Source organism: Syngnathus floridae, chromosome 12, assembly GCF_059516105.1.
Source record: "Syngnathus floridae isolate MCC-2025c chromosome 12, RoL_Sflo_1.0, whole genome shotgun sequence".
Lineage (NCBI taxonomy): Eukaryota > Metazoa > Chordata > Actinopteri > Syngnathiformes > Syngnathidae > Syngnathus > Syngnathus floridae.
Genome location: NC_142424.1, coordinates 13,269,232 through 13,287,582, shown reverse-complemented (window position 1 = coordinate 13,287,582; position 18,351 = coordinate 13,269,232). Strand labels below are relative to the sequence as shown.

The 18,351-nt window shown below is 44.5% G+C and overlaps 1 protein-coding gene across 6 annotated transcripts in view; it reads right to left on the bottom strand.

The window, feature by feature from the left end:
• The window catches only part of sptan1 (spectrin alpha, non-erythrocytic 1), a 92,040-nt gene that overhangs the window by 31,156 nt on the left and 42,533 nt on the right, over positions 1 to 18,351 (bottom strand). For all 6 annotated transcript variants that reach the window (XM_088391176.1, XM_088391178.1, XM_088391177.1 and 3 more), the window contains 10 exons: positions 17,189 to 17,293; positions 16,925 to 16,960; positions 15,592 to 15,639; positions 6,384 to 6,475; positions 5,181 to 5,325; positions 2,154 to 2,335; positions 1,273 to 1,372; positions 994 to 1,191; positions 739 to 885; positions 555 to 658 (listed from right to left, as the gene is read on the bottom strand). In XM_088391176.1, the coding sequence (XP_088247302.1) occupies positions 555 to 658; positions 739 to 885; positions 994 to 1,191; positions 1,273 to 1,372; positions 2,154 to 2,335; positions 5,181 to 5,325; positions 6,384 to 6,475; positions 15,592 to 15,639; positions 16,925 to 16,960; positions 17,189 to 17,293 (1,157 nt within the window). The remainder of the gene's footprint in view (positions 1 to 554; positions 659 to 738; positions 886 to 993; positions 1,192 to 1,272; positions 1,373 to 2,153; positions 2,336 to 5,180; positions 5,326 to 6,383; positions 6,476 to 15,591; positions 15,640 to 16,924; positions 16,961 to 17,188; positions 17,294 to 18,351) is intronic.

The following is an 18,351-nucleotide window of genomic DNA, read 5'->3' as shown; positions in this document are numbered from 1 at the left end:
TATGGCAACAGCAAGCAGTCCAACGTCTGATTCTTTGCTTTCTTTTCTTATTTTCTCTCAATGCTGCAGACATAGGCTAGTTTGCAATTCAACTCTTTATTCTAAAGGAAGAGGATGAACCTTCAATGTACTTTGAGGTCTTTATCAATCACTGTCCAGATAAAAAATAAGACAAGCCTTCCTTATAATGCACTTACAGTTGTGTTCCCACAACCTAAACAGCCATAATTGGTATTCTAAGTTGATTTTTCTTTTTATGTAATGGGAAACATGTTTACAAAGTAACATCTATTTATATATATTTTCTTTCTGATCCGAAATCATATCCGAGCTGTAGCTGTGGCTAATCATGTTTACAAGCACCAGAGTTTGAATGTTTGAGCGTACAAGTAATGCATCTACTGAGTGCTTTAAGTATACTGTAGAAAAGCGCAATATAAATCCAATATATTAGTAGTAGTGGTAGTAGTGGTAGTGGTAGTAGTAATAGTAGTAGTAGTAGTAGTAGTAGTAGTAGTAGCAGTATCTTTTTTTTTTTTTTAAAGGTGTACAACCTGTCAAGAACTTCATTGCGTCGAATGAAGATCTCAGGTTTGGCGTAATGGTCAGCTCCAATTAGTTGATTGGCAAACGATTGCAGAGCAGCAATTTTCTCTTCCTGTGGATCCAGACAATTTCAGATTTACAGGACAAAAGACACTCATTGACAAAGGTTACAAAATGTGTGTGAAAGTTCACCTGCACATTAATAGCTTTATCAAAGTCTTCATGCTTTTTGATTAGTGCCTCAACACTATCAAGGGAGTCTCCCTTGTCATCGCTTGCAAGGAAGGCTTCACGAGCTGCCATCCAATTCTCAGCCTGTTCACAGTCCCTGCTAAAGAGCTGCAAGTCAAATGCAGAAAATCGTCAATAAATGATGTAGACTAAACTGCCGGTAGTGGAGACAAAAGTGTTTATTTTATAAACAAGCAATCTTTTTTCAACATTTACCTGGAACTCCAGGCACTGGTCCAGCATCATGCGACGCTGTACCCAGGCCTTTTCCAGGTCAGCTCGTTCCAAGTCTAAAGCCTCGAGTCTTTGTTTGATCTCGGAACTTGCATAATGGCCTTGCACTAGCAGCTGCTGTCCAAATTGCTCAAAGGCCTGGAAAGTACCAATACGAGCATCTATCTCCGTGCGATGTTCCTGGAGAAATAAAGAAGGGGCAAAAATGAGGAACATTTTATGTGGAAGAAATCTTTACAAAATCAATCACGTTTAATTCACCTGATGCCTTTCAAGAAGAGCTTCAGCTCCAGTCACATCCTTGGCTAACTCCTCAGAAGAAACAAGTCCACGGATACCATTAATCCAGGACATGAGGTCTCTGCATATAAAGAGTGCAATAGAACTTCAGAAAATTATCACTTCAAGAACAAGGTCAAATTTCCATCAACTCAAAAGACTGTCAGTTTTATTCCTGCAACTTTTGCTGATTTATAAAATGTTTTGTCGATGTACCGTTTTGGTAGAGATATCGAGGTACTTTATGCAGGTATAGTATCGAAGTCAAAATTTTGGTAACACTAGTCTTTTCCTGTCGGTTCCAGAGTTCAAAATTGTGAAGTAAAAAACGGGGGTGTGAATGATCTAATTTCTATGAGTTTTTGATTCTTATACTTAAGAAAAAAAACATCAGATTTGTTCAATCATATTTTAAATAACTGATTTTACAGCGTTTCTGGCCCTTCCGCACGCATAGTGTTTTAATCCAAAGTCAAAACTGACATCATTGATTGCTCGACCAACAAAAATTTGGTCGGACAAGGGCTCGTCGCCCAATCATCCGACGAACTGACCCAAAGACGTCAACCCTAATAGACATTGTACGTGTACAAGTCTCTAAATCTGGCACGTAACTCACACAAGCAGATGTAAACGATCGTGGCAGAGCTCAGAGACGAAGCAGAAAAAAAAGCCGTAAATTGGTTCCTAAGTAGACACTTTAAAATACCAAGGCTCCGATTTGTATCTTGAAAAGTTTGTTTGGTTTGCTTTTTGAGTGTTGTTTGCGATTTTTTATTTTTTTTTAAAGCTGGAGTTCATCAATATAGATGAAGTAAAACACAAAAGACTTCGATTACACACAAAGAAAATGCTCTTCTCACCTGAAATCAGATAAAAAGCGTTGCAGATCATGTGAATTTCCGAGTTTGTCTTTTCGCTGGTCAGCGCGTCCCACGAGGCTGCTCCAGGCAGTGTTGAGCTCAGTACACTTCTCCTGAATGTCATCCACTGCTTCTGGGTGGGACTGTATTAGACGTTGCGCTGTCTCTCCAAGGGAGTTCACCTGTGAAATAAGAGGAAGAGCCTTACGCCTAATTCACACTGACTGTGGAAAGGCTGCATTGCTAAGTCCATATAGAAGACAACAGACCATTCTCCATACAGACCATTTTCTATATCGCTTGTCCCCACGGGGGTCGCGGGCGTGCTGGAGCCTATCCCAGCAGTCATCGGGCAGTAGGCGACCCTAAACCTGAACCGGTTGCCAGCCGATCACAGGGCACACAGAGACGAACAACCATCTGCACTCGCACTCACACCTAGAGGCAATTTGGAGTGCTCAATTGGCCTACCAAGCATGTTTTTGGGATGTGGAAGGAAACCGGAATGCCCGCAGAAAACCCATGTGGGCACAAGGTGAACATGCAAACTCCACACAGGGAGGGTCGGAGGTGGAATTGAACCGGCACCCTCCTAACTGTGAGGCGGACGTCCTAACCAGTACGTCACCGAACCGCCCGTGAACACTGCTTGAAAAACTAAATTTGACCAGGCACTTCTTTGATGTTGGTGGATGGTGCAATGATTTATATGGATCGATGCATCCAACAACGGAACATTTTGATCTCGCCACTTCGACATCCGTGAGTTGTTTGGACTACAAAAGTCTCTCAGTGTAATAAACATGGCAGATTCGTAATGAAGATGCCGGATTCGCGAATCCGCCATGACTCAGGGGTGTTGAAACTTCAGTCCTCAGGGGCCGAATCCCTACATGTTTTCCAAGTTTCCCTCGTTAAACACACCTGATTCAATTGATCAGGCTCCTGCAGAACATGAGGATGAACTGGTCATTTGAATCAGGTGTGTTTAACGAGGGAAACTTGGAAAACATGTAGGGATTCGGCCCGCGAGGAAAGGAGTTTGACACCCCAGTGCCTTGTTTATTACCCGGATTTCCGTTTGGCAACACCCATTACCTTGTTTGTTTTGTACCGCCTCAACGGATCAGAATCAGAATCAGCTTTATTGGCCAAGTTTGTGCATGCCAAACAAGGAATTTGACTCCGGTTGATCTCAGCCTCTGTACAACATTTGAGTGACTAACAACATTCAGGTTAGTAACAACATTTTAAGTGGCAAGAGCAGGATGTTATTGCCTAGTGATGTCTCTGAGACTCTATGAGTGATGTGAGTTCATCAGCGAGACAGTGATGTGATGTAATAGATAAAAACACGTAATAGAAAACAGAGAAATTTGAATAGAGTAAAATAGCCACCCAAAACAATCAAAATTATCTCTGCAGCACCTGGAGGGATATATTATACTTCTCTAAACCCGGAGACTCCAAATACACAAGAAAATGGTTTTAAAGCAGAAAAGTCAATTTTCCATGATATGTGTCCTTTAAATGTCCGACAAGCTCTGCAGTTAGCTGAAATGGAAGGTCTGTATATTGTAGATATGAGGTATGCATTAATAATAATAATAAAAAACAGGGCGGCTCGGTGGGGCTGGTTAGCCACGTCCGCCTCACAGTTAGGAGGGTGCGGGTTTGATTCCACCTCCAACCCTGTGTAGAGTTTGCATGTTTTCTCCAGGTTCTCCGGTTTCCTCCCGCATCCCAAAAACATGCTTGGTAGCACTCCAAATTGCCCTAGGGTGTGCATGCGAGGGTGAGGGTGATGTGAGGGTAGGAGTGTAGACCAACCGGTAAATTGAGAGCTTTGCCTGTTGGCTCAGCTCTCTCTTCACCACAATGGATCGGTACAGAGTTTGCATTACAGCCGACGCTGCACCGATCCGCCTGTCGATCTCAGGCTCCATCCTGCCTTCGTTCGTGAACAAGACCCCAAGATACTTGAAGTCCTCCAATTGGGGCAGGATCTCAGAAGGCATTCCACCCTTTTCCTCCGTGAGTTGTCACCTTATCGTGGTGGAGGGGTTTGCGTGTCCTAATGATCCTAGGAGCCATGTTGTCTGGGGCTTCATGCCCCTGGCAGGGTCACCGACAGGGTCACCCATGGCAAAAGTGTGAGGCCAGACAAAGTACGGCTCACAAAAACCCCTTATGATGTGTACAATAAATGGACTTTGGTTTCCCTTGCCCAGACGCAGGTCACCGCCCCGCCCCCCCTGGGCGTGGGAGGAGTTGGGTGAGGCCATGGAGAATGACCTTTGGACGGCTTCGAGGAAATTCTGGTCCACCATCCGGCGTCTCAGGGGGAAGCAGTGCACCATCAACAACGTTTACAGTGGAGATGTCGTGCTGCTGACCTCGACTCGGGACGTCGTGAGTCGGTGGGGAGAATACTCCGAAGACCTCCTCAATTCCGCTGACACGCCTTGGGCGTGCTGGAGCCCATCCCAGCGATCATTGGGCAGTAAGCGGGGGACACCCTGAACCGGTTCCCAGCCGATCACAGGGCACAGAGACGAACAACCATCCGCACTCGCACTCACACTTAGGGGCAATTTGGAGTGCTCAATCGGCCTATCAAGCATGTTTTTGGGATGTGGGAGGAAACCGGAGTGCCCGGAGAAAACCCAAGCGGGCCAGGGGAGAACATGCAAACTCCACACAGGGAGGGCCGGAGGTGGAATCGAACCCACACCCTCCTAACTATGAGGCGGACGTGCTATCCAGTGCCCCACCGAGCCGCCCGTTTGGAAAATACCAGAATCAAAGTCATGAGGAATCATTTACAATTGATTACAAATGATTCACGAACATATTCACACGCACTTTTGTTCCGTGCGAGGAAAAATGCCGTGCGGTCATGTGTCATAAATCTGATGGTGATTTTACATATATATTTGACAGATTTAGAAAAAATCTATGAATTTCTTACTGAATGGGACAATTTTCTTTACAAAATGGTTAAAATATTCTTAATGACAAACTAACCTTGTCACCCAAGGCTGCCAGGTCTCTCTCAAAGCCTTCATGCTTGCGCTGCAAAGCTTGAACACTCGCCAAATCGTGACCGTAGTTGTCTGTGTTGAGAGCCTGGTTTTTTTCCTCAATCCATTCTTTAGTTTCATCAGCATCTCTGTGGAAAAACCAATACAAGACATTACAAAGCATCCTATCAATAGTGTAACTGCTGAGATATTGTTCATTGAATCATATCTGTTCATTAAATAAAGACTTGTAGACTCATTTGTATCTAAGGTGCAAATTAAAAACAAACTAGAATTTGCAATTTCTGGAAAAATTGCATGTGAAGGCGAAGAAGCTGAATAAATACTTGGGGAATGCTACAGAATGAATGATGTGAATTTCAAACGGGAACGATGTAAATGTGAAATGTTGAATGTGCCATTAAGAATAAATAGGGAACATTTTGTGAAAACTGAACATTTTTGGAATGAAGAAAATGCAAGAGCCCCTCGCATGAATATTTGGAATATGTTGAAATTGGAATGGGGTGAATCGATTTAAGTATGTAGAAGTAGTAGCACGTAAAAAACGTGCAAGGAATAGAAGAATAAAGTTAATGGTGTAGAATAACAAGTGTGAAGGCGAAGGCCTAATATAATAATAATAAAATAGTAATTCAATAATAATAATAGTCAATTTCACACCTTACCTACATAAGAGGCAAACATACAAGTCATGCAGAGAGATTGATTAGTTAGATCGTCCTCAGACGAGCTTCAATAGTAGAAGCTATACATTGCTAATAATGACTGTGCGGCGCAGCTCCTCACAGCATCCCCAATCCAACCCTTAATGCTGAGTGTCAAGTAGGGAGGCATTGGGTTCCATTTTATAGTCTTTTGGTATGACTCGGCCGGGGATCGAACCCACGACCTCCCAGTCTCAGGGCGGACACTCATACTACAAGGCCACTGAGCTGTTAAATGTAGATCGATGGGTAAATAGAAAAGATTGATGATAAATAAAATGCTAATTATTTAGAGAATAATTTGAAGTACTTTTTCCCAGATCCACTTTTATACTGGTTAGATAATATACCGTTAGTAAATAGCAAAGGTCCATGTTCATCATCGTGTCTAAATAGGAAATTATACTCTTTAATCAAAAAATTCATATGTAATATCTCAATCAAAATCACACAATCGATAATAGGTCGACAGTTCACACCTGTGGAATCGCTGCACTTCATGGGCACTACCCAACACGTTGCTCCTTTCTTCAGCCAAGTGCTGTAATGATTTCCAGTGGTTATTCAATTCCTGTAATTTCAAATGAATAAAATTATGAACCACTTACGATTTCCTTCCTGGCAAATTGGTGCATCAGATGCAGGATTTAGCCATATCAGGTGGGAGTGAATAACATTTTCTTCAAAACCTTTAGACTTGAAGAACTAAGCAGTAACAAGAGCAGTGGTTCTTAACCTGGGGTCGATCGAACCCTAGGGCAGTGGTTCTTAACCTGGGTTCGATCGAACCCTAGGGGTTCGGTGAGTCGGCTTCAGGGATTCAGCAGAGCTGGTATGTCATTGCCCCGCCCCCCCATGGCCGAACACAGCGGTAGCACCCCCCACCCCTGCCCTCAAAGAGGGGTTCGGTGAACGCACATATGAACCTGATGGGGTTCGGTACCTCCAAAAAGGTTAAGAACCACTGCCCGAGGGGTTCGGTGAGTCGGTCTCAGCAGAGCCTCCACTGCGAAGGTCCGAACACACCTGATTTATTCTGTAAATTGTTGACGACGCTTATCTGAACTAGTCTTGCAAAGGCAACAGCAGAAGTCACACAGATTTGCAGGTATGTAATTTGTTTTGAGTTCATGCATTGTGTTGGTTATATTCTTTGAACAAGGTGATGTTCATGCATGGCTCATTTAGTGCACCAGTAATAAACATTGATGTCTTGAATTTGCAAAAAATATTTTTTTCACTAAAGAGGGGTTCGGTGAATGCGCATATGAAACCGGTGGAGTTCGGTATCTCCAATAAGGTTAAGAACCATTGATTTTTAACTGCTATTTTTCTGAATAATCCTCACTTAAGATGGAACATATGTATTTCTATTAAACTTATTAGAGGAAGAGGTAGAGGGATAAATGTTTGCACAATGGTGAATCACTCTGGGCAGTGAAATAGGGATGAAAATCAATGAGAATTCCATATCCCAGATAAAGTTATCACATTTAACAGCAGCATAATCATAATAATGATCAAAATAAAAAATATACGCTCCAAAACCACAGTCACATGAGTCAATGAACATAAATAAGTAGATAGCTATCTAGCTCGATAGAGTCAGAGAGGGAGGGAGAGAGAGAGAGAGAGAGAGGGAGAGAAGAATATATATATAGATATATCACGGTTGGTTTATTGCAGTTTCACTACATCGCAGATTTTATTTCCAAATTGAAAAAAAAATAAAATTCAAAATCAAACTTCCCCTCCGTGAGTCGTCACCTTATCGTGGTGGAGGGGTTTGCGTGCCCCTATGATCCTAGGAGCCATGTTGTCGGGGGGCTTCATGCCCCTAGTAGGGTCACCCATGGCAAACGGGTTCTAGGTGAGGGGCCAGACAAAGCACGGCTCACAGAAGCCCCTTATGAGGATTAAAATTAATGGACTTCGTTTTCCCTCGCCCGGACGCGGGTCACCTGGGCCTTCCTCTGGAGCCAGGCCTGGAGGCGGGGCTTGAAGGCGAGCATCTGGTGGCCAGGCCTTCGCCCATGGGGCCCGGCCGGGCACAGCCCGAAAAGGAAACGTGGGTCCCCCTTCCCATGGGCTCACCACCTGTGGGAGGGGCCAAAGGGGTCGGGTGCAATGCGGGAGGCGGCCAAAGGCAGGGACCTTGGCGGTCTGATCCCCAGCTGCAGAAGCTAGCTCTTGGGACATGGAATGTCACCTCTCTGGATGGAAAGGAGCCCGAGCTGGTGTGCGAGGCAGAAAAATTCCGACTCGAAATAGTCGGATTAGCCTCCACGCACAGTTTGGGTTCCGGTACAAGCCCTCTCGAGAGGGGCTGGACTCTCTTCCACTCTGGAGTTGCCCACGGTAAGAGGCGTCAAGCAGGTGTGGGTATACTTATTGCCCCCCAGCTGGGCGCCTGCACATTGGGGACCACCCTGGTGAACGAGAGGGTAGCCTTCCTCCGCCTTCGGGTGGGGGGACGGGTCCTGACTGTTTGTGTCTATGCACCAAACGGCAGCTCAGAGTACCCACCTTTCTTGGAGTCCCTGGAGGAAGTGGTGGAGAGCGCTCCTTTGGGGGACTCCATCGTTCTACTGGGTGACTTCAATGCTCATGTGGGCAATGACAGTGAGACATGGAAGGGCGTGATTGGGAGGAACGCCCCCCCCCCCCCCCCCCCCCCCCCGATCTGAACCCGAGGGGTGTTCTATTATTGGACTTCTGTGCTCGACACGGATTTTCAATAATGAACACCATGTTCAAACATAAGGATGTCCATGTGTGCACTTGGCACCAGGACACCCTAGGCCGCAGTTCGATGATCGACTTTGTAGTCGTGTCATCGGATTTGCGGCCGCATGTTATGGACACTCGGGTGAAGAGAGGGGCGGAGCTGTCAACTGATTACCACCTGGTGGTGGGTTGGCTCCGATGGTGGGGGAAGATGCCGGTCCGACCTGGCAGACCCAAACGCTCTGTGAGGGTCTGCTGGGAACATCTGGCAGAATCTCCTGTCAGGAAGAGCTTCAACTCCCACCTCCGGCAGAGCTTTTCCCACGTCCCGGGGGAGGCGGGAGACATTGAGTCTGAGTGGACCATGTTCCGCGCCTCCATTGTTGAGGCGGCCGACCGAAGCTGTGGCCGTAAGGTCGTTGGTGCCTGTCGTGGCGGCAATCCCCGACCCCGCTGGTGGACACCGGCGGTAAGGGATGCTGTCAAGCTGAAGAAGGAGTCCTATCGGGCTGTTTTGGCCTGCGGGACTCCGGAGGCAGCTGACAGGTACCGGATGGCCAAGCGGAACGCGGCTTCGGTGGTTGCTGAGGCAAAAACCCGGGCGTGGGAGGAGTTTGGTGAGGCCATGGAGAATGACTTCCGGACGGCTTCGAGGAAATTCTGGTCCACCATCTGGTGTCTCAGGAGGGGGAAGCAGTGCAACGTCAACACTGTTTACAGTGGGGATGGTGTGCTGCTGACCTCGACTCGGGACGTCATGAGTCGGTGGTGAGAATACTTCGAAGACCTCCTCAATTCCACCTGCACGCCTTCCATTGAGGAAGCACGGCCTGGAGACTCTGAGGCGGATTCTCCAATCTCTGGGGTTGAGGTCACTGAGGTAGTTAAAAAACTCCTCGGTGGCAAGGCTCCGGGGGTGGATGAGATCCGCCCAAAGTTCTTAAAGGCTCTGGATGTTGTGGGGCTGTCATGGCTGACGCGCCTCTACAACATTGCGTGGACATCGGGGACAGTGCCTCTGGATTAGCAGACTGGGGTGGTGGTTCCCCTCTTTAAGAAAGGGGACCAGAGGGTGTGTTCCAATTACAGGGGAATCACACTCCTCAGCCTCCCCGGTAAGGTCTATTCAGGGGTGCTGGAGAGGAGGGTCCGTCGGGAGGTCGAACCTCGGATTCAGAAGGAGCAGTGTGGCTTTCGTCCTGGCCGTGGAACAGTGGACCAGCTCTACACCCTCAGCAGGATCCTCGAGGGTGCATGGGAGTTCGCCCAACCAGTCCACATGTGTTTTGTGGACTTGGAGAAGGCGTTCGACCGTGTCCCTCGGGAGGTTCTGTGGAGGGTGCTTCGGGAGTACGGGGTGCCGAGCAAACTGATAAGGGCGGTTCGGTCCCTGTATCACCGATGCCAGAGTCTGGTCCGCATTTCTAGCAGTAAGTCGGATTCGTTCCCAGTGAGGGTTGGACTCCGCCAAGGCTGCCCTTTGTCACCGATTCTGTTCATGATTTTTATGGACAGAATTTCTAGGCGCAGCCGAAGCGTTGAGGGGGTCCGGTTTGGGGACCTCAGCATCGCGTCTCTGCTTTTTGCAGATGACGTGGTGCTGTTGGCTTCTTCAGGCTGTGATCTCCAGCTCTCGCTCGAACGGTTCGCAGCCGAGTGTGAAGCGGTCAGGGTGAGGGTCAGCACCTCCAAATCCGAGTCCATGGTCCTCGATCGGAAAAGGGTGGAATGCCCTCTCTGGATCGAGGATGAGATCCTGCCCCAAGTGGAAGAGTTCAAGTATCTTGGAGTCTTGCTTACGAGTGAGGGGAGGATGGAGCGTGAGATCGACAGGCGGATCGGTGCAGCGTCGGCAGTAATGCGGACCCTGTACCGGTCCGTTGTGGTGAAGAGAGAGCTGAGCCAAAAGGCAAAGCTCTCAATTTACCCGTCGATTTACGCTCTTACCCTCACCTATGGTCACGAGCTATGGGTCGTGACCGAAAGAACGAGATCCCGGATACAAGCGGCCGAAATGACTTTTCTCCGCAGGATGTCCGGGCTCTCCCTTAGAGATAGGGTGAGAAACTCGGTCATCCGGGAGATTCCTTCACGTTGAGAGGAGCCAGATGAGGTGGCTCGGGCATCTTATCAGGATGCCTCCTGGACGCCTGGGGAGGTGTTCCGGGCATATCCCACCGGTAGGAGACCCCGGGGACGACCCAGGACGCGCTGGAGAGACTATGTCTCTCAGCTGGCCTGGGAACGCCTTGGGATCCCCCGGGATGAGCTGGATGAAGTGGCTGGGGAGGGGGATGTCTGGGAGTTGCTCTTAAAGCTGCTGCCCCCGCGACCCGACCACGGATAAGCGGAAGATGGATGGATGGAAAATCAAACTTCTAATTTGGGGAATTATGGCATGAAAGTTGCCAACACGCCAGCAGAAGGCAGGGAGTCCCCACACAATTTGCAGTGCGTACACTTGTATCTTTTAATATAAAAATTGTTATAATAATAAAAGACTTCTAAAAACATATTTACAGTATGTACACTTGTACCTTGTTATAAAAAAATTATAATAATAAATGCTGTTCTAAAAACATATTTACAGTATGTGTTAAGAATTCTCCATGTTATGTTATTCAGTAGTGCTTTGATTTGAGGTAGGGTGCTTTATTTTGAATGCCGTTTTCAGGCGATACCACTTCCTGTTTCACGTACGTGTACATACATGTTACAGTGGTACAGCAGACATTGACGATGTAAGTCAGTCTCCTAACAAGAGAAATGAACGCTCACATATGCCTAACCTTTAGGACAGGGGTCGGCAACCCGCGGCTCCAGAGCCGCATGCGGCTCTTTAGCACACCCCTAGCGGCTCCCTGGAGCTCTTGCAAAAATGCGTGAAAATAGAAAAATATGTTTTTTGTTTTGTTTTGCTTTGTTTTTTTAAATACGGTATTTAGATGGTAATCATGACACAAACATTCTTATGCTGTAGAAAATGTATGTAGTTGTAAATATATTAAAACTACCGAATTTCAGAATGGCGCAAAATTGCGTCATAGCAAGCGACACAGCACAGGCGAGTTGTAAACAAACAGGTGTGTGAGTGACGGGCCATGGATTCAAAAGGCAAAAAGAGAAAGATTGCTGATGAGAACAGAGGATTTAAGAAAGACCGGAATGAGCCATTTGCTTTCATTGCCAATGCCGAAGGATTGCCTGCATGTTTGATTTGCAATGAGAAGTTGTCAAATCACAAGAAGAGCAATTTGGAGCGACATTTTCAGCTAAAGCATGCTAAATTTGCTGGCGATCACCCAGTTGGAACTGAGAGGAAAGGTGCAATTTGAGGAATGAAAAAACAGTTTCAAGAAGTGGATTGCATCTCCAAACTCTACTACTGCTGCAAGTTTTGTTTCAGCCCGGGAGATAAAGCGCAGAAAACCATTCACCGATGGCGAGTACATGAAGGATTCATTCATTAAAATATCAGAGTGCCTATTTTCGGACTTCAAAAACCAAACCGAGATCATTCAGAAAATTAAAGACTTGCCTCTCTCTGCAAAAACAGCGAAGGAAATGGTCATTTGAATGGCAAACAATATCACCGATCAGCAAATCAAGGACATCAATTGAGCTCCAGCTTTCTCAATTGGCTGTGATGAGTTGTGTGACGTGACCAATATCGAAAAGACAGCTCTGCTATGCAGTTACTACGTTAACTCTAATGGGCCGCAAGAAGAAATTGATACCATTAAAAGGCCAAACACGGGGGGAAGGACATCTGCGAGGCTGTGCTGCAGTGTTTAAATGTTTAAATGAGATACACGCTGGCCACCTGATTTCAGTCGCTACAGACAGCGCATTGAGTATGAGAGAGTCGCAAAAGTTAGTGACTTTACGACAGAAAGCATTGGATCGAAATTTGCTTGCATTCCATTGCATATTGCACCAAGAGGCGCTGTGTGCATAAACATTCCCACCGGAGTGTATGGAGGTAATGAACCTTGTCATCCATATTGTGAACAAAATAATTGCAAAAGCATTAAACCACCGGCAGTTCCGTGAATTGCTAGATGGAGTTGACAGCGAATATGCCGATCTCCTGCTGCACAACAAAGTCCGCTAGCTATCCAGGGGCGATGTTTTGCATCGCTTTGTTGCTTTGTATTTTTAGCCTACTTAATTATTTTAATAGTAGGTATACAGCTCATGTATTGACAGTCTATGTTGCCTTGTAGTATTGCTCCAAATGTTGGTTTACATTCCTTTAGAGGTCCGTATTCGCGTTAGCACGATCGCGAATTAGCATCTTTCCGCTAACTCGTTAGCCTGCCCAGTACTTCTTGTTAGCATGTTACACGCACACACGTGTATTTATATTTACTATATTTATACAAATTATTCTGTATGTTATTTATACTATTAATGTATTATTTTCATGTTTGAAACAATTACTTAATGTTCTAATAAAATGTGCACTTAAATGGTTTGATGAGCGGGTGACCCTATTTCGCGGATTTCACTTATCGCGGGTGGTTTTTGGAACCAATTATCGGCGGTAAACGAGGGATTACTGTCGGCTCGGTGACACACTGGTTAGCACGTCCGCCTCACAGTTAGGAGGGTGTGGGTTCCATTCCACCTCCGGCCCTGCCTGTGTGGAGTTTGCATGTTCTCCCCGTGTCCAGGTGGGTTTTCTCTGGGCACTCCGGTTTCCTCCCACATCCCAAAAAACATGTTTTGTAGGCCGATTGAGCACTCCAAATTGTCCCTCGGTGTGAGTGCGGGTGCGAATGGTTGTTCGTCTCTGTGTGCCCTGCGATCGGCTGGCAACCAGATCAGGGTTGAACAATTTTGCAGTCAGGCAAGTTCCATATTGCTTGTGATGAATCTGCAGTCGTGAAAAACAAGATTGCGCACAACGCTTTACCCTAATGAGCGCAACTGGACACGGGGAGCAAGATAACATGGGAGCAAGTTAACCTGTAACACCGCTCGTTTCAGAGAAACAAGCTCAGTGCTCCCACTAATTCAACGTAATGGTGAGTTTTATTTTTATGTGGTGTATACTTGTTTTCATGCCATTCGTATCATTTTATTTCATCGTATTTATATATTTTATTATACATTTATTATTTATTTATATAAATGTATTATTTATTTATATAAAGGCTGATCCGCGAAAACATTTGACATGTAAACGGTCCGTGGCGCAAAAAAGGTTGGGGACCACTGATGTGGAGTACGTACCTCCACCACCATTGATAAATAAATACTATCGTTTGTGCAAAGGAAACAGCGGTAAGACACTCTAAAATGGCATAGACAAAAAGAGATGCTTACGAGGCACAACTAGAGTTTTCTGGAAAGCCAGGATCATTGCAGAAGAGCAACGTGACAACGACAAGACAATGATGAAAGGGAACTTGGCATGTTTAATGGTGAACTTGCCCAACTGTTTAATTTGGACACAGAAGATGAGGACTGACGGATTTGCGTAAGAATATCGATTCACAATAATGCGAGTACAGTAGAGTACATGGTTAAACAGTAGAATAAAGTACATCCGAACTCACTGTCTTGCTCACGTGACGTTTTTTTGATTACCGTAAGTCATGGCATGCATGCGCCCTATAATGCTGTGCGCACTGTGTGGATTAAATACAAAATAGAACCGGCAATTGAGTTGGCGCCTTTTAACCCAAAGTGCCTTATGGTGCGGAAAATACGGTATATAGACACACAAATTTCATTATTTTTTTTCAAGTTCTTCAAGGGTTGAAAATAATAATATTAAGCCATTCTAATATAATGGCTAAAATTCTAGACGTGTTGTGGCTAAAACTTGAAATAATTACCGTATTTTCCGGACTAAAAGTCATATATAAGTCGCACCGGAGTATAAATTGCATTTTGGGGGAAATTAATTCGACAAAATCCAACACCAATAACAGACATGAACGACAGGCTACACGATACGGTATGCTGACGTGACAAACACAAACGAAAAGCTGAGAACGGGCCTGACATAACATTAACAGTTATCCAAATAATTATAACATAAATAACACCTTTATTAAACCATCTGTGTCACCCCAAATCACTAAATCCATCGATCATCCCTTATGTAAACAATGCCGCGTGTGCGCCGCGCCACCGGACTCGTCGTCAGTTGCATTTCAAATTATTCCACAGGCCCATATAACAATATATAAATGATATATCAAATAATTGTTATATAAACAACAATATTATCAAACCATCTGTGTCACTGCAAATCATTAAATCCATCGATCGTCCTTTATGGAATCAACTCCACGTGTGCACCGCGCCGCTGACGTCGCACTCGTCAGTTGCAGTTCAAATTATTCCACAGGCCCATATAATGATATATAAAGTATATATCAAATTCCTATTATATAAACAACAACATTATCAAACCATCTGTGTCACTCGAAATTATTAAATCCATCAATCAAAATCTTCGTCCTTTATGTAAACAGCGCCGCATGTGCGCTGCGCCGCTGACGTTCGGACTTGTCGTCAGTTGCAGTTGAAATTATTCCACAGGCCCATATAATTATAAACAACAATTTTATCAAACAATCTCTGTCACTCCAAGTCATTAAATCCCATGATCAGATCCTTTGTCCTTTATGTAAACAACACCGTGTGTGCGCCGCGCAGCGCCGCTAACGTCAGTTGCAGTTCAAATTACAGTAATCCCTTGCTACATCGCGGTTCGTTTCTCGCAGTTTCACTACATCGCGATTTTTTGAATTTTGAAAATTTGTGAATAATTTCACATATAAGTCGCTCCTGAGTATAAGTCGCCCCCCCACCCAAACTATGAAAAAAAAAAAAAAAAAAAACGATTTGTAGCCCAAAAAATACGGTATGAAGTTGAACAAGGCCTGAGGGTTCATACAACATGGTGGGAAGGCGTAATGTTATCAAGGAAGAAATTCTTACCTTGATTGTATTAAAGTTAGCCGTTGTTTGAACAGCCAAGCGTATATTCTATGGAAAAAACAATGCATTGCAGAAACAGAAAAGAGGCAATTAGAGGACATTGTTAGGGAAACCATACCACTTTTACTCAAATTATTTTTTTATAAACTGGGCTCAGATATTTTGTGTAAACTACATAGCTTTCTTGTCAGTTTTCTTCTATAGTTTTGATACATTTTCAAGTGACAACTTTTTGGCACTATCATGCTGATGGCATTCACTAGGGACCATGGTATATTGAAATCTTGGATATTAAAGCAAGTGTCCAACAACAGCAGTGAATCTTGGGTCATTGTAAAATTGGGTTGTGATTAAAACAGGACATTTTAGAAAATGCAATAGGCTTGTATAAACTCTCTGCTGAGTCTGCCCATACATCTAGTGTGAAATTAGACAATCAAGTAAATCTTATTTCTGCATTCCCTGCTACTGTTACATAACAGTGGTGCCAATTCACATAACCACAAACCATTTCAAGCTACTCCTTCCAGGATTTGGTAGCTAGGGTTTTTCCGCCCTTTTTTAGGACAATGTGGTAACGTTTTTTATTTACCTTACTAGTTTCATTGTGCTTGGCCACGGCTCTCGGCTGAGAGCTGAGACGTGTCCTTTTTATTATCTGATGTTTCTGGATGTAGCAGATCATGTGACATCCTCTGTCGCCTAGTGGTCTTTGCAAAAAGTGTGTCATAGTGTAAAAGTTATTTCGTTCCTGTTGAGTGTGTCAATGCTCTGTTTTCTGATTTATATTGCCTCTTTGATCCATTTTTTGTTTGTAGGGTCTTCTGATCAATGATGCTTGAGTTCTCCCAATACATGATGTGACGTTCCTTTTGCAGCGGTAAATTATTAACTATAACTAACAAAGACACGTCTCAGCTGAGAAACTGTGTGGAAGGTGGAAGCGCTTGTAGCAACTAGTAAGGCAAATAAAAATCATTACCACATTGTCTTAAAACAGGGAAAAATAAAATTAAGCCATTTTTTTTGTCTCATCATGGTCTCAGACAGGACGGATTCTGAATTTTTGCTCAACACTGATCGAGACCAAGCCAGTACAACTGTGATCAGTGAGAAACGTTATTTGTAGAAAGGCTTTGTCTTTGTTTGAGGAGTCACAAAAAGCAATGTCAAAATCAATGCTCTGCTTGACAAGGTTTTTTTTTTTTTTTTTTTTTTTTTAAAAGGTGTATTCTCCAGTCCCCAGTGTTTATGGTTGTCTGACAATGAAGCACTCTGCTTTGAAAAATGTCTAATTAATTAGTTAAGTGCTGCCTCCACTGTGGATATTTACCTTCCATGGAGATGCAGTTTTTGAATCAGCTTCATCCTATATGAAAGCATAAGACATGGGTGTGTTATAAAAACGTTTCACTGATGCAGTAATTGGTTATTAAATATCAAGCAAAATATAGAATTCAAGTGTTAATTTGCTTACAACCTTGCCAGACATTGCACCAAATGTTTCTTGTTGCGGCAAATGAAAAACATGCTCTAAATATTAAAAGACACTAAGGAGCAAAGTTGATCCAACATCAGAGAGGGAGCTGCAATTTACCTGCACTTGAACCACAGGTATTTCCTCAGTCATTAGGCCTTCAGATTCTAGCTCAGAGGCCACTCTATTGATGTCCCTCAGACGTGACTCGTTGGCCTTAAGGTCCTGGAAAGACACAAAACAAAAAAGCCTGAATTGTAAAAGATATGGACTATAATCTCCTTTGTGATGGGTCATTTTAGGTCTTTTTTCAATGCCCACGAAAAATCAACTTTCAAGCCACAGAATAAAAATTTACCCTGCACAGAATCAGGAATGTTCTCTGCAGAATCAACAGTTTTTCTCTGGAGGACTAACACTGCTAGACAACATGCGCTAAGTTGGTATACCGAAATCAGTAATCTGCAATCAAATCAAAAGCTCCTTCCTCAAAATTGTTTACGGTTTAACGTTAAACTTAAAAAATGTAACCTTGCTTAGTAAAACAATTTTTATTAAGTACAGTGGAGCCTTGGTTTTCGAAAGTCCCGGTTCTCGAACAAATCGGTATTCGAAAAAAAATTGAGATTTTTTTTGCTTCGGATGTCGGAAGAAATTTCGGTTGACGAACCTCCCGAGATGATCCGAGAGGACCCGCATGCCAACTGACTACGTTCGTTATTACATTCTCGTTACTCTGAGAATTGCATCAACTCTAATCATGCCTCCAAAGGAAGCAAGTGGGAGCAGTAAAACCATCCTAAAACACAAAGACGCTCTTAAAGCAATGCGACAGTGAGCGCCCGGCGTGCTGCGGTTGCGCGATCGGACCAAATTAAGCTCCCTGCGCACTGAGTTCCACTTAAATTTTGGAAGGTACATAAGGACATTAAAAATATTTTCTAAATTTCAGCGACGGCTCTGTTACAACAATGCGACCAGCGCGTTCGGCGGTGCGTTGCAGTTGCGCGATTGCAAAAATGCGCAAATGAAAAAATGCTTAAAAAAGGCGTTTTTTTTCTTTGCTTGGAACGGATTAAATTTGTTTCCATTATTTGTAATGGGAAAACATGATTCGGAATTCGAACGATTCACTTCTCGAACAGCCTTCTGGAACGGATTGTGGTCGAAAACCGAGGCTCCACTGTACTTTAGTATTCAGGGATGAGAATGGCAAATGAAAAAAAACACTGAAAAGTAGCCGGGGTCTGGGGGCCGCATGCCCCACTGGGGGGGGCCGAAGG